This window comes from Manihot esculenta, chromosome 17 (genome assembly GCF_001659605.2).
Source record: "Manihot esculenta cultivar AM560-2 chromosome 17, M.esculenta_v8, whole genome shotgun sequence".
Classification (NCBI taxonomy): Eukaryota; Viridiplantae; Streptophyta; class Magnoliopsida; order Malpighiales; family Euphorbiaceae; genus Manihot; species Manihot esculenta.
The window spans coordinates 30,707,226-30,722,670 of NC_035177.2; the positions used below are offsets into that span (position 1 = coordinate 30,707,226).

General features: G+C 33.9%; 2 protein-coding genes across 4 annotated transcripts; one reads left to right on the forward strand and one right to left on the reverse strand.

The window, feature by feature from the left end:
* Window positions 1-2,011: 2,011 nt before the first annotated feature.
* Window positions 2,012-9,211, forward strand: LOC110605199 (coatomer subunit gamma-2). 2 transcript variants are annotated; one of them, XM_021743583.2, is made up of 18 exons: window positions 2,015-2,246; window positions 2,974-3,071; window positions 3,204-3,254; window positions 3,388-3,501; window positions 3,603-3,803; window positions 3,898-3,999; window positions 4,772-4,879; window positions 4,964-5,197; window positions 5,391-5,641; window positions 5,736-5,907; window positions 6,015-6,170; window positions 6,275-6,325; window positions 6,536-6,676; window positions 7,224-7,421; window positions 7,514-7,645; window positions 7,738-7,911; window positions 8,186-8,425; window positions 8,765-9,211. In XM_021743583.2, exons 1-18 carry the CDS (start codon window positions 2,201-2,203, stop codon window positions 8,957-8,959), a joined length of 2,664 nt encoding a protein of 887 aa, XP_021599275.1. In that variant the 5' UTR covers window positions 2,015-2,200; the 3' UTR covers window positions 8,960-9,211. The 2 variants fall into 2 exon arrangements, with proteins under 2 accessions (XP_043808736.1, XP_021599275.1); XM_043952801.1 differs by having other exon boundaries at window positions 2,012-2,246; window positions 2,974-3,254.
* A 385-nt stretch (window positions 9,212-9,596) lies between these two features.
* LOC110605200 (guanine nucleotide-binding protein subunit beta-2) lies at window positions 9,597-15,119 on the reverse strand. Of its 2 annotated transcripts, none has more exons than XM_021743584.2 (6): window positions 14,633-15,119; window positions 14,408-14,523; window positions 12,915-13,339; window positions 12,079-12,436; window positions 11,261-11,374; window positions 9,597-9,860 (listed from the first exon to the last, which is right to left on the reverse strand). In XM_021743584.2, the coding sequence occupies exons 1-6, from the start codon at window positions 14,736-14,738 to the stop codon at window positions 9,825-9,827; spliced, it is 1,155 nt and encodes a 384-aa protein (XP_021599276.1). In that variant the 5' UTR covers window positions 14,739-15,119; the 3' UTR covers window positions 9,597-9,824. The 2 variants fall into 2 exon arrangements, with proteins under 2 accessions (XP_021599276.1, XP_021599277.1); XM_021743585.2 differs by having other exon boundaries at window positions 14,408-14,502; window positions 14,633-15,118.
* Between the last annotated feature and the right edge of the window lie 326 nt (window positions 15,120-15,445).

Sequence of the window (15,445 nt, forward strand, 5' to 3'; positions counted from 1 at the left end):
TATATATTTATCTTGATTGCTTACTTTATTGTGTTTCTTATTTAATTTGTGGAAATTTCTTATCTAAATTTTATTTTACTGGTCCTAATAATTAAAGAAATATTTATCATTTTTCTTAACTTGAAATCAGTTGTTGTAATTCAAATGATACTAATCTATGCATTTTTGGTCTATGATTTGGCTGAGATGAAATGGGAGAAGAGTTGAAAAGTTTAAGAAAGGATATTTATAGAATTTAAATCAACTTTCTCTTTTTTTTAATAAATTTTATTGTCCAAAGATTTTTTTAGATAGAATAAAAATATAGAGATAATTAAAGTATAATTTATTTATTTATTTTTAAATTATTCCTAATTAAAATATATCAATAAATATAAAATTTTAAATTTTATAAAGCGTTACAAAAATTTTAAAGGTGAAAAATATATAAATGGGATTTTTGCATCAATTTTGAATTGCAGTATTTCAAATGATTCACAATATTGTTAATCATTTCATTTCCTTTTATCATTATTTTAAAAATTATTATACTCATAAATAAATATTATTTATTATTTAATATTTAATAATTTAATAGTAGTATAATACTTAATATTCTAATATATTATCATTAGAATTTTATTTTTTGTAATAATATTTATAAATAATTTTCATCGACCGCTTTATTTATAAATTTATAACAAAATAAGTAATAATTTTTTTGTAAGTAAATTTAAATATAATCTAATAAATTAGATTAAATTTATTAATATTTTAATTTTATGGATTTTTAAAAATAATTAATAACAATTCATTAAAATAATAAAATATTAAATTTTAATATTTATCAAATTAATATATTATATAAAAATAATAAAAAATAATATTTTCAATGAGTAATTGATACAAAAGTAAATTATATTTAAAGAATATTTATAACATTAAAAGTGAGATAAATTCCTTATATTTTCAATTTTAAATTTTATCATAATAATAAATTTTAATTTTAATAATATTAAATTATTAAATAATATTTTTACTTTAAAAAATGATAAAGTTTCTACATAAATGATTTATTTTACATCTCAATTAATTTTAATAAATTTAAATAAAATTTATAAACATTAATGATATAATATACTCTTCATTAAAAATAAATTATAATATCATTTAATTTATTAGATACCATAACAAAATATTGAATAATTTTAATGATAAATTTATTTAATTTTTTTAAAAAATAACATCAAAATATTAGATAATTACAATTAAGACATAATAGATTTAAATTTTAAATTTGTATTATTATTTATATATATATATATATATATATAAATTCGAGTATAAAAATATGCAGTGAAAACTAATTAAAGAAAATAGATAAAAAATTAGATGAACAGATGAATAAATCGAATTATAAAAATTAAACTATGAAAAATAAAAAATAAAAAAAACATATATATTAATTTAAATATAAAGAAAAATTATGATTTAGTTTTATTAATATAGAAAAATTTATTAATTAAACTATTAATTTTTTAAACATATATTAAAATATTTTTAACGTTTTTAAAAAATTTATTAATTATTTTTTATTAATTTTAATGATTAATATTATAAAAAAAATTTAAATGTGATTAAATATTATAAAAAAGTTTAAAATATTTTTAGTGATTAAATTTTAAATTTTTTAAAAATTTTAAAAATTAATTAATAAATTTTTTAAAATTATAATAATTAAATAATAAAATATTTAAGGATAAATTTAATAAAAAAATAATTAATAATTTTTTAAATATTAAAAATATTTTAATATATTTTTTTAAAATTAAAAAATTAATAAATTTTATCGTATTATAAAAATTAAATAACAATTTTTCTTAATAAAAATTAGGGAGTAAAGTCTGATTTAACCTTTACATGAATGCATATACTACTGCTGTTAGTCCCCAAAGTCTGATTTAACCTTTACCTGAATGCATACACTACTGCTGTTAGTACCTAAATTCACCACTAAAGTTGAGGTGGCATTGAGCGAGTAGTACTTCTTGTATGCGCTGAGGTCGCGCAAGGTAACATAGAGGTCCCTGGCTTCGTCTTCGAAATTCACTGCTGCGTTTTTTAGAGAGGGACACGGGACAGAGACTTCGCACACTGAGAGGGAGAGGAAGAGAGCGGATTAACAGACTTTGCAGATCTTGAAGATTGATTCCGTTTATCCATGTCTCAGCCTCTCATAAAGAAAGATGACGACCGCGACGACGAAGGTATGGTATCAGTTTTTTGTTTGCTTCACTTGAGATTCGATCTCGTTTTGTAATCAATTTCATATCTTGATTTGATTTCATATATTCATTTTGGAGCTTAATTTCCTAATTTTTGGTTTACCAGCTTTAGATCAGTCGTTAGCTTCTAGATCTGGGTCATTTCTCCAATATTTTAGACGTTTGCTTGTGTATTCCATGACAATAGGTCAATTTTTTGAGTTCATGCTCTTCTTTTAGTTGATTTTATGTAGTTTTGGTTGATCTGATCCCTGTTCTTATATGTAAACATTAAAGTTGGTGGATGGTTTTCAAATCCCTAAATCCCAGTGTGCATTGTTTCTTCTATTTAACTCTGTTTAAACAAGTTGATCCAATGTGGATTGTCTAGGGGCTTGTATTTTTTTTTTATTTCTTAATCGATTTGGGGCTGTATTGTTCTTTTATCGATAGTGTTTGTTAGCAAGTGTCATTTGTAATCAGGTAAGTTTAAATGTTTAGTAGTTTAGATTCTCATTTCCAGTGATCTCCTTATTTGCTGATCTGCACTACATCTCAATTTAGATTCTTTGTATGCACATGGTATATTGATTTATTTAATCAGTCAATGTAGATTGTTTAGTAATCTGGATCTCCTAGATTAAGGTGTTATTTCAATCATAATTCAGTTTGTAGCAAGAAGCCATAAAATGCATAATTCTGTACTTTTTATTTATTTATTTTCTGACAGCGGAGTATTCTCCATTTTTGGGGATCGAGAAGGGAGCTGTTCTTCAGGAAGCTAGGGTTTTTAATGACCCTCAACTTGATCCAAGAAAGTGCTCTCAGGTTTTTGCTTTATACTGCCTGCCTCATTTCTATTTGCAACATCTAGTATCTGGTTTTGCTTGTACAGAGAAAAAGAAGGGGAAGGAATATATTTCTGAAATTAATGGATTTTGGTATGCTATTTGCTTCCAGGTCATCACAAAGCTTCTTTATCTTTTGAACCAAGGAGAAACATTCACTAAGGTCAAGTTTTTCTGCTAGTTAGCTTACAACTTAATTCTCTCGTGATCAACAAGAGCCCTTGCAAACCAGTATATATAATATTGCAGATTAATGCCAACGTCATCTGAATTATGCCTTTTTGCATTTTTTACAGATTGAAGCCACGGAAGTTTTTTTTGCTGTGACAAAGCTTTTTCAGTCGAGAGATATAGGTTTGAGGAGAATGGTCTATTTGATGATAAAGGAATTATCCCCGTCAGCAGATGAGGTTTATGCTATCTTTTATCTAGCCTCTGATATTGTTGTGTTATTAGTATTTATTGTTTTGGTCAACAATGAATACTGAGTTACTATTCCTTTCTGCAAAAGGTTATCATTGTCACAAGCTCCCTTATGAAGGACATGAATAGCAAGACTGATATGTACCGTGCAAATGCTATTCGTGTGCTTTGCCGAATAACAGATGGAACCCTACTCACCCAAATTGAGCGATATTTGAAACAAGCAATTGTTGATAAGAATCCAGTAGTTGCTAGTGCAGCTTTGGTTAGTGGGATCCATTTACTCCAGGTAATATTGAATTGTCTTAGCAGCAAGGTTTTTGATACATTTTTTTAAATCATAATTCCAGGGTGATCTGATATGTTCTTTTCTGTTTCCACAGACAAACCCAGAGATAGTGAAGAGGTGGAGTAATGAGGTTCAGGAAGCTGTGCAGTCAAGAGCTGCCCTTGTACAGTTTCATGCATTGGCGTTGCTCCATCAGGTATACCAAGTATCTAGTTTGATTAGCATTGCCAGCATTATGTAAAACTAAATGCCATGTTGTAAGATTCAAACCAAATATGTGATGCAATTCTATCTACCTGAATAAAGTGTGTTTTAGAAGATCAATGGATTGAGTGAACATACTTGCTAGGGTGTGTCGGGATGATTTGTTTTGTGCAGGCTAACGTCGATGGTGCTAGATTTTTTTTTTTGGAATTTTTAAATCATAGATAGAAACATTCTTAAATCTTTCTTACCATTCTTTAACACTTACCATCATTTGAATGTCTTGTAGTTGTTCTATGTTTATCTTTCCTATTCCAATTCTTGGTAAATGTGGGTATTTATATGTTTATTTTTTGTACATTTTAATTGCTTGCACAAAGCTTGTTCATAGCTGATTCCATGTTCCTCTCACTCAGTTTAGCAGTTGAATCTATTCTTCTTTGTATTTATAGTGATAAATTACCCACAAGTATAATGCTGGAAATTATAATTGCTTTGTCTATGAACTTTTTGATGGGACATTGGAGAGCTATGGGAAAAATCCTAGTTAAAATATCTATCTGTATCATGAGATTTGAAGGCAATAACCTGGTAGTTGTCAAGTTTTTGGTACATATTGCATGACAATTGAGACTTGGGAAAATTGCATTTCATGATAGCTTGTCTGCTTTTGGAACGGTTGCAACTGAAACTGTTAGTCAGTGTGTAAATGGACTTAAGCGGACAAATACCTTAAGGATAGTTGTGTTTTTTAACACTTGCAGATTCGACAGAATGATAGACTAGCTGTCAGTAAGTTAGTTACCAGTTTGACCAGGGGAACTGTTCGCTCACCACTGGCCCAATGCCTCTTGATACGTTATACTAGTCAGGTTATTGTACTCTCCTTGAACACATGTTTTTGATATTTGTAATTTCTATATGCAGATATACAATGAAATTGTCGTTATGTGCAGGTTATTCGTGAGTCAGCTTTGAACACACAAACAGGGGACCGGCCTTTCTATGATTTTCTTGAAGGTTGTCTGCGCCATAAGGCTGAGATGGTGATTTTTGAGGCTGCTAGAGCTATTACTGAGCTTAGTGGAGTGACAAGCTGCGAGTTGACTCCGGCAATCACTGTTCTCCAGCTCTTTTTGAGTTCTTCCAAACCTGTGCTGAGGTTTGCAGCAGTCCGCACTTTGAACAAGGTAGACTGGTTTTTCTTTAAGCTAAAAAAAAGGTTGTACTTTTTTGCAATTTTTATGTCCAAATGTTTTGGAGTAAAGAACACTCGTTCCTGGGGAATTACTTATTCTGAAGGGAATGGGCGATGGTATCCTTTTGTAGTTTTCAAGGATTTGGAAAATTATGTCCTCTGCTGAAATTTTCACTGATTTGCAGGTGGCCATGACTCATCCAATGGCTGTCACTAACTGCAACATTGATATGGAGAGTTTAATTTCTGACCAGAACAGAAGCATTGCGACACTTGCAATCACGACACTGCTTAAGACAGGAAACGAATCAAGCGTGGATCGCCTGATGAAGCAAATCACAAATTTCATGTCAGATATTGCTGATGAGTTCAAAATTGTTGTGGTGGAAGCCATAAGGTCACTGTGTTTGAAGTTTCCCTTGAAGTATAGATCACTGTGAGTAGATACTTTACCAGCCTTTCTTGTTATTAACATTGTTACTTTGTTGGCAACACAAGTTAATTTCTTGTCCTTCTCATGTTACTTTCAGAATGAACTTTTTGAGCAATATCCTTAGAGAAGAAGGTGGATTTGAGTATAAAAAGGCAATTGTAGATTCCATAGTAATCCTCATTAGAGATATTCCTGAAGCAAAGGAAAGTGGGTTGCTTCATTTGTGTGAATTCATTGAGGATTGTGAATTTACATACCTTTCAACACAGGTGACATATTCTGCTTATAGAGTTATCCCTGATGCAATTCTAGTTGTTTGAACTTCTGGTGTTTCATTTTTTTCTTTCTGTATTTATCCTACTCATGTTTTCATTAGATACTCCATTTCCTCGGGATTGAGGGGCCAAAGACCTCAGATCCCAGCAAATATATACGCTACATCTACAATCGTGTGCATCTTGAGAATGCTACTGTTCGGGCTGCTGCAGTGAGCACCTTAGCTAAATTTGGTGCTTTAGTTGATTCCTTGAAGGTATTATTGGCATTTTAGTGCATGTGTTATCTGCATCTACTACTACTCTAGGTGAATTGATTAGTTTCTGACTGTTAGTTGATATTATTGTCCTTTCCCTCCAGCCACGCATTTTTGTTCTTCTGAGACGCTGCCTTTTTGACAGTGATGATGAGGTTAGTTTCTATATAGCAGTGGAATTTTTGAAGTTTTTCCACACATATACATGTATTTGCATTTATACAGGAGCATATACACATATGATATATGAATTTGTATGCTGTGTATAATTTCTTCATTGTTCCTGCATAATGGTTTTACCTGTTAAAAACTTTGTTGTTGTTACGATTGTCTTAACTGGTTATGTCTGCTGACTTGTTTTGCAGGTTCGTGATAGGGCAACACTTTATCTTAATACACTTGGTGGTGATGGTCAAGTTGTTGAAACTGATAAAGATGTACAAGTTTTTCTCTTTGGTCCACTAGATATCCCACTAGTTAACCTGGAGACAAGTTTGAAAAATTATGTAAGTGTTTCTGTCTGATGGTTCTATTTCCATGACACAGTTAGCAATACTGCTTTGTTTATGTGATTATGTTTAAAAAGACAAATTTACAATTATGAACTTTTACCTTTAGTTAATGTACTATCTTTGAGTGTCTAGGAAATTAGGAGATAAATGATAAGCTCCAATTGTATATAGCAATATTGCGATCTGAATGGACCACTAATATCATAGTCTTTGTGGGCTTCTTTGGAAATACTCTAGACAGATGATACCAGTTTAAGGAACTCACTAAATTTTCATCCTGTGGTCTGCAAGTGACTGGACGGACTTCATAAAATCTAGTCTTTAACATAGGTGATTTAGTATTATACCTGAATCACAAAGAACACTAATTTGGCAATGAGAATGAGGAAAGCATGGGCATTAATTATGTTATGGCCTAGTCAACATTACTAATTTTTATGAAGCAGTGGAAAAGAGTCCTTTTGAATAGAAATAGTCCACGATCTTTCTGCCAGTTGTGTTTTTGGTTGTCATCATTTTACTGCATTTATTGTTGGTACAGGAACCTTCAGAAGAGCCTTTTGATATTCATTCTGTGCCAAGGGAAGTTAAGTCTCAGCCACTTGCAGAGAAGAAAGCCCCAGGCAAGAAGCCAACTGGTCTTGGTGCACCTCCAACTGGCCCTCCATCTACTGTTGATGCTTATGAAAGACTTCTTTCCTCCATTCCAGAGTTCTCAAACTTTGGGAAGCTTTTCAAGGTTTATTTTTTTTAACAGATTAGCTGCATGTTACATGTTGTATTTAGTGAATTCATTTGGTCTTATTTATGTGCTTTATTTGTATCTAACAGTCTTCAGCACCTGTGGAGCTTACAGAAGCAGAGACGGAATATGCTGTTAATGTTGTTAAGCACATTTTTGATGGGCATGTTGTCTTCCAGTACAACTGCACCAACACAATACCAGAACAATTACTAGAAAATGTAGTCACTGATTTTGAAGATAGCAAGTACTTCATCTTTTCCCACCCCTATACATTCTGGGCTGTACTTATAATTTTTACATCTGTTGTCAGGTTACTGTTATTGTGGATGCTTCAGAAGCAGAGGAATTCTCTGAGGTAGCATCCAAGCCTTTGAGTTCTCTTCCTTATGATTCACCTGGACAAACTTTTGTGGCATTTGAGAAGCCAGAGGGAGTCCCTGCTGTTGGAAAGTTTTCGAACATGTTGAGATTCATTGTTAAAGAGGTACTCTTGCCTTCTCACTGCTTGCTCTGTATTCTCTTTATGAGCTCTGTTTGTAGTTCTTATTTTTGGAATTTAACATGGAAATTGACTATGATTCAATGTGTTGAAGTGATTCTAACACATACTTATAAGGGTGTTGCCTTTTAAGTGCCTGTACCTGTGGGCTTAAAATATTGTGTTTAACCTGTTCTATAAAAGTTTTTCGCTGCTTGGTACTGAAAGGTGAACTGTAACATGGGTTTTTTTATTTCTTTGATTGGGTGCTTTACTCCAGGTTGATACAGCTACTGGGGAAGCAGAGGATGATGGTGTAGAGGATGAATACCAACTTGAGGACCTGGAGGTGGTGGCAGCAGATTACATGATGAAAGTTGGGGTCTCCAATTTCAGGAATGCATGGGAAAGCATGGGCCCTGATTTTGAGCGTGTGGATGAATATGGCCTCGGCCCACGGGAGAGCTTGGCTGAAGCTGTTAGTGCTGTCATCAGTCTTCTTGGCATGGAGCCTTGCGAGGTCAGTTTCTCATATTAAATGAATCCAGGAAACAAAAAATGGCCTAGATCCTCTTATTTTCTTATTGCACATCAAGAAATTGAATCATCATAAAGAGCTGAAATTTGATGTTATCTTAGGCTTTGTATGTTTCACGGAAAATAAGTTCTATATGGAAAATATTTTCCTTACAAGAAAATAACTTATTTCCATTATTTGGTTGTAATATTAAAAATTAAATAATTTTCTTCATTCTACAAAAGTTAGAAAATAGGAAAAATATTTTCCATGAAACAAATAGAGTCTTGTTCTTGAAAATCAAGGATTAACTATTTTTATAATTGGTTGGACTCTGCATAGGGCACGGAGGTGGTCCCAAGCAACTCAAGGTCACACAGCTGCCTGCTCTCTGGGGTTTTCATTGGAAATGTGAGAGTTCTAGTGCGGTTGCAATTTGGAATTGATGGTCCAAAGGATGTTGCAATGAAACTGGCTGTAAGATCTGAAGATGAATCTGTTAGTGATGCCATCCATGAGATTGTAGCAAGCGGCTAATTGGTCAATCCAATGATTCGCTTAAGTCCTATACTTAAAAGTTTTGTGAATGTTTGATCAGATGCAGATAATGCTTGTTATAGAAAATGTAGTCCCTTAATTATCGGAGCTAGGGGCAGTGATTTGCATTCATTTCAGTGGTTCTTTCTCGTCTTTCAATATGACAATAATATTCGTTGTAGCATGCAAATCAGACTTGGCTTCTTTTATATACTTGGAGATTTTGGGAAGGCATTGTCCTTTTTTGTTTCAGCATCAGTGAAATTGCATTTGATATTTACTTTTCCAATGCAGGTATTATATTCTATCCCGTTTTGCCTTCTAAGCAATTCGTTATTCATATAAATCCTGATCCTGGTCAAAATTATTCGCTGATGCCCTTCGAAGTTCCAAGTAATCTTATTCTTCGCAAGGGTTTATGTTGCGCATCAAATATGCAATTAAGCCCATTTGATCGTTCCTCTAAATCATTCCTTTGATATGATACTTTTAACCCTTGACCATATTTGTTCGATTTTAAGTTGTAGGTTTCATGGTCGCTTTTTAAACGACGTTAACAAGAGCCTCAATAGTGTTTCTTGTTACACTAAATCGGCAAATAATACTAGGGAGGAACAATTGGCCGAGACATCCAACGAAGGCAAACCTCACCAGTTAACGTTTTCATTTCCCTATACTTCCTTTAAAACTAAGTTTTCACATTAAGGATAGCTAGAAGCAATAGTACAAGATCATGGTTTCTTCAGTTGGTTTCTTCACATACTGCAAACACACTCAAATTCTACCCAGGACGCACAAGGCATTCATCATGTAGCAGGAACCAATGACTCTCAACACGAGAAAGAACTGCAAACAACACTTCTTCTCAAATCACCTTCCTATGGCCTCCAAAAGCCCAAATCTGTGCGTGTGAAAAAAAAATGTAGAAGTTTATAGCCAATTCTTACACAAAATTATATCATATGACATGAAAAAACCAGCAAGAGCTACATATGCAGCATATACATTTGTATCAATTCCAGATGACATCAGAGATTTCAGAAGGTTCCATTACCACTTCTAAACACACTTAGGAACTAATAATTTCAATGTCACCGTAACAGCGATAGCATGAAGATAAGATGTTTCCAATGGATTGACATGCAACTCTTTTCCTTTTTCCCTCACAAGATGCTCGAGATATAAATTATTACATGCAAGCATAGTTAATTTTATTTGTTTACAATGATTCCAAGGCAGAAGTTGCATTAAGTTTTAAAATTTTATCTATATGCTTATAGAATCATAAAACAGAAACAACATGACAGTCATTACAATCAAGTAGTAAGGAATAGAAAAGAATGATTATTCAATGCAGCAAAAGTTTGCCAACTTCTGAGTATTCACTAGGCAATCTTCCACAATGTTTAGGTTAACAAAATACAAAGTTTTTAGAAGACCAAATATAGAATAATCTACACCTAAATGTCTGGGATTCACCTGCTTTCCGTCTCACGTCGACAAAATGCGAAAATTTCGAATTATATATAATAGCTAGCACGAAACTCCTAAATAACTTGGATTAATCATTTTGAACCAAGTAAAAAGTGGATTTAAAAGTTATTTGGGTCAGTTTAGACTGGACCGTTTCAATTAGTATCAAAGCCACCTTAGGTTAGAAAAATTGTGCAGAGCTAGTGGGCATGTGAGAAAAGGGCTACCCGTGCGAGACGAGGTGAAGCCACCCGAGGTACTAGAAACCACAGTACCTAAGGGTCCAAATTTAGCAATTATATCCGATTTAGTTGTGACGAGGACGTCGTAAATATTTGGCAGGGGAGAGTGTGGGATTCATCTGCTTTCCGTCCCACATCGATGGAATACGAAAATTTCGAATTATATATAATAATTAGCACGAAACTACTAAATAATTTGGGTTAACCATTTTGGGCCAAGTGAAAAGTGGATCCAAAAGTTATTTGGATCAGTTTAGGCCGAACTGTTTTAAAATGGGAGAAAATTCATAGACACAACACATGTAGTTTTAGGAGTTAAACTAATATCTAAAGGCCCATTGCATGACATTGGCATCCAGATTCAAAAAATTCAACTTTTCATCTATATAAATTCAGCTAATTGAATAGTTAAAAGGCACCTATCAGTCTTGACATGGGTATTAACACTTTTCATAATGTCTCCTACCACTAAGACCAGAAAAAATTCCGCATTTTTTTCAAGCAATCTTACATCGAGGGAAGAAATCCTGTAATATGTATCAGATGGCATCAAATGAAATAAGATGGGGTGGTGTTCCAGACTAACCTTTAGGTTTGTATCATAACTTCCTGTACACAAGGCACTTCCATCCGCTGACAAGCCCAAACAGCTTATTCGGCCCTGATGCGAGTTCTGCAGAGATCCCAAGTCCAAAACAACCTGAAATAACAAAATTGTTATGCACTGTCATATGCAACTTAAGATCAGCCACAACATGCAAGCCTGAAGATGCATAGATGGGAAAGAACCAATACTATGACTCCATACAAAAAGGGATATCAAGGCACTTTGATCAATATCCCATTTCCTTCTAAGATCAAAGGCTAAATCTACTAGATCAGACCCTTCCTGGAATAGGGCAATGCATTTAAAGACATGTACAACCCACACTCAAGGTGGGGGAAACTGATCGCTCTTCAAAATTTTGTAATTATGCCAACAAGAAAAAAAATTAGGTTTTCTTCTTCTTGTTTGGTTATTTATTTTCAAATCCATCATCCTTGACAGAATTATCAACTCATGAAGACCAGCGTCATTCAAGAACTAGCAATGAGGTAAAATACTGAACTTGCAAAAGACAACAACCTAATGTTTTTACTAACAGGGAAAATACTAAAATAAACAAACAATATGTTAGATATGCAGGGAAATTCACTATGGGTAATTGAAAGGACAACAACTTTGTTCCTACAAAAATATAATAACAACAGCACAGATGAACATAAAACAAAAACAGATTTTTGCGGGGCTTAGCAAAATTATATGCTAGATTAACTTACAATTTAGCAGCAGCTAACTTGTGCAACAAAGTAAAATTAAATCCCTGCAAACATAATGCACTCCATTGTAGTACATGTGTATACCTGCGCTAATAAAGTATCCCAAACATAGCAAGCACCATTTGTATATCCTGCAAAGAGAAGTCTTCCTGATATGGAGAATGCAATAGATGTCACATGGGGGACTTCATTGTCACTGTGCTGTTGATAGTATACTTGGAGTTGGTGCCCAGTTCTAATATCAAACAACCTGCAAGTTCCATCATCTGATCCTGTTCCAAATCTATTGCCATCTGGAAAGAACTTCACAGTATTAACATCTCCCTCATGCCCATGAAAAGTGCGCACAGCTCGACTTGCAACACGGGTGTCCCACAACCGCGCAGTTGAATCACATGAACCAGATACAAACATTCTCGAGTTTGACGCATTGATAGAAACACTGAAATGTGGAATGCTTAATATTTTAAAATAGCCCTGAAAAAAACTTAACTATCTAAACAAACGTTTCTGTTGCTCTACATTTTGGGGGGGAAAAACCCCACAAAAATCACCTTTTTTTGTTGTTACAAAGGTCATTATGGTGTTATCAAATAGTTATTAGTATGATCTATAACCACCACATAGTTTAGACAAAGAGGAACACAACTCAATCAGACACTACAATCACATTCTTGGCACAAAAAATAACACTACTGGAGAGGAAACTATAAGCTTCATCAGAAATATTTAACAAACTAACCCTTTCCTCACAAGAAATACATGGACAAATTTTAGAATATTAATTTGTACATAGCTGTGCTAAACTATAAAAATTTGGGACCCAGAAGGGAAAAAAAAATCTTGTAAAATTACATCCTTCAAGTGTAGGATGACAAAATCATTAGGCCTGAAGCCAACTTGGGAATCACCTAACATACCTTAGTACATCAGCAGTGTGTCCAGACTGAAACTCTCCTCCAAACACAGAAGTTCTAAGGCCTGTTGTAATATCCCACAAAATACAAGTCTGATCACCAGAACTTGTAATTAGATGAGTGTCCTCATCTGGCACATACTGACAGGAGGAAACATAACCCTTGTGTCCACTAAGCATCTTCGATAATGGCAGGTTCCCATCCTTATCGGTTGGTGAATTCAGGTTGAAAATAGAGCAAACACTATCAAGACCACCACAAGCAACAGACTGACCAGTTGGAGAGAAGGCGCAAGTCATAACCCATGCACAAGGCAACTTTATGGCATGAGTTTTTTGGCTTGTCAGGGCATTCCACACTATCAACCGCCCATCTTGAGATGCACTGACTATTCGATTCCTTTCAGGAGTCCAATCCAATGAATACACCTGCAAAATTCCTAAATATCAATAACCCATTTTCAAAATAATGAACGGGTCATTACATTCTTCACTTTGATCGAGTTTTTTCACTCAGTGCTTTGAAGAAGACGTTAACATATCAAAACCCACTCCCACAGGTCATGGAGGGTGTTAAAATTTCACATAAAGAAATTGGTCAGCACTTTCTTCAACGATGGAAATTAAGGTTTTCCTTGGTCCAGCAAATACAACATATGGTTCCAGAACAACTTACAACAGAAAAGACCTGCCAACCAACTGCAGGAGACATAAATAACACAAAACTGAAAATTTAGCAGGGCAGCTATGAAGGAAACCAATTCAGCGATGCAAGGATTTCAGCCACTGAATCAGGATCTTTCATCTAATCCAGAAGTTGACAACTCTGTACGCATGTGAGGTTGTCCAAAGAGAATCATTTCTCTATATAATTTTAGTGGAGAATGAGCGCCAAAAATATGTGAAAGTAGTGAAGTGCGTGCAAAAGAGAGAGAAAATATGAAGAGGACGAAATAACCAAAAAGAAAAAAAGACAAAGAAGCAAGAAAGTTAGCAAGACAATAATATGATAACTAACAACAATCTCTTTGCTACGATGAGTAAGGTGCAGTAGTTCAATCAATATATTGTAGCCTATAAATATCAAATCACCTCAGTTATATCCGTGACAAGGTAAGATTCTGTGATATCTTCCTACTGCTTCAGTTTCATTAAAGTAGAATTTGGAGTTAAATTAACATTATTTCCTCTCAAAAAATCCTCATTCATTATACTAAGAAATTATGCTTATTTTCTTCTAAAAGCTAATCGGTCCATAATTTCTCCATTTTCCCCTCGGCTGCACTTGAAATAAGCCACAATAATTCCTAATCCTTACAATTAACAACGTCAAAAGGAACAAAGAGTACAACAATAGCAATTATTACAACCAACGCACAGAAGCTAAATGACACTAACCAAAACAAGTAAATCAAAAAGGAAAACAAACAAACAAAAGTATGCATATATGTATATGAACACATTCAAGTGGTAACATGGCAAACGTTTATGATTCACCTTGCCAGTATGTCCCTGAAGCGTCCTGCAGCACACCAGATCGGTGGCCCCAAAGCTTACCTGAGACTTCCCTTGCCCCCTCGCATATCCGGCAACTGCCACAAATTCAATCAGATCTATTTTTGAAAAGCCAAAAAGAAAGGAGAAAACGAACATAGATATCCAATCCAAAAAACACAAGAAATTTTAAACGCAATAAAATCTGACAAAAGAAAGAGAAAATACCATCAGTGTCAAGCAACTGAAGGCGCTTCTGTTTCAAGCGTTCTCTAAGACTATTCACCGTCTCGGTGGCCGCGACGTGGCGGGCCTTTAGCTCAGCTACAGACATTTCTAATAAAGGAAACAAAAATTAAACTAAAAAGCAGCCATTTCTTTTCAAGCTCGGATTCGATTCTGAATTGAAAAAGTTAGGCAGCGAACAGAAAAGGAGAGAGAAAGATAGGGAAATAAAGGAAAGAAAATTAGGTTAGTTAATTTAAGGTAAAACAGATTTGATCTCGATGATTCGAGAAAGCAAAGAAATGTCTGCTTCCGAGATTAGTACAGAGGAAAGGAGGAGCATACGGTGGAGGAGAAGAAGGAACAGGCGAGAAGATGGAGGTGGAGATGAAGATGGAGGTGGAGGAAGAGACGGTGGCGATGGTGGTGGTGGTTACGAGGTCTCTATGAGAAAAAAAGAAGAGAAAAATGGTTCTGAGAGATGACTGAGGGCAGAGGTAGGGGCGAGACTGAAATGACTGACGCCGCCGGGGCCACTTGTTCCCACGTGTCAAACTACTTTGATCCGTCTTGCGCTTGACACGGTATTATGTGGACCCACATGAAATTGGTTTCCTTTTTTTTTTCCCCTTTTTATGATGATCTATTTGTTAATAGTATTAATCGCTTTGACAATGTGGTATCAAATTCTAGGGCGAGGAATGCTATGCAGTATTTTTTTTTTTCATAATATTTTTTTTTTAAAAAGAAAAATTTATTATGAATTCTAAATTTTAATAAAAATAATTAATTTTATAATTTTTAACTCTATTAATT

Bases quoted from the DNA above. Each gene is read 5' to 3' on its own strand.
- LOC110605200 (XM_021743584.2), bottom strand. From the start codon at position 14,738: ATGTCTGTAGCTGAGCTAAAGGCCCGCCACGTCGCGGCCACCGAGACG. The intron at 11,375-12,078 runs GTATACACATGT...TTGTTATTTCAG, and splicing joins GGGATACTTTATTAGCGCAG to GTTGTTTTGGACTTGGGATC. The intron at 9,861-11,260 runs GTTAGTCTGGAA...TCACACGCACAG, and splicing joins GTTATGATACAAACCTAAAG to ATTTGGGCTTTTGGAGGCCA.
- LOC110605199 (XM_043952801.1), top strand. From the start codon at position 2,201: ATGTCTCAGCCTCTCATAAAGAAAGATGACGACCGCGACGACGAAG. The intron at 3,804-3,897 runs GTAATATTGAAT...CTGTTTCCACAG, and splicing joins GTGGGATCCATTTACTCCAG to ACAAACCCAGAGATAGTGAA. The intron at 6,677-7,223 runs GTAAGTGTTTCT...TTGTTGGTACAG, and splicing joins AGACAAGTTTGAAAAATTAT to GAACCTTCAGAAGAGCCTTT.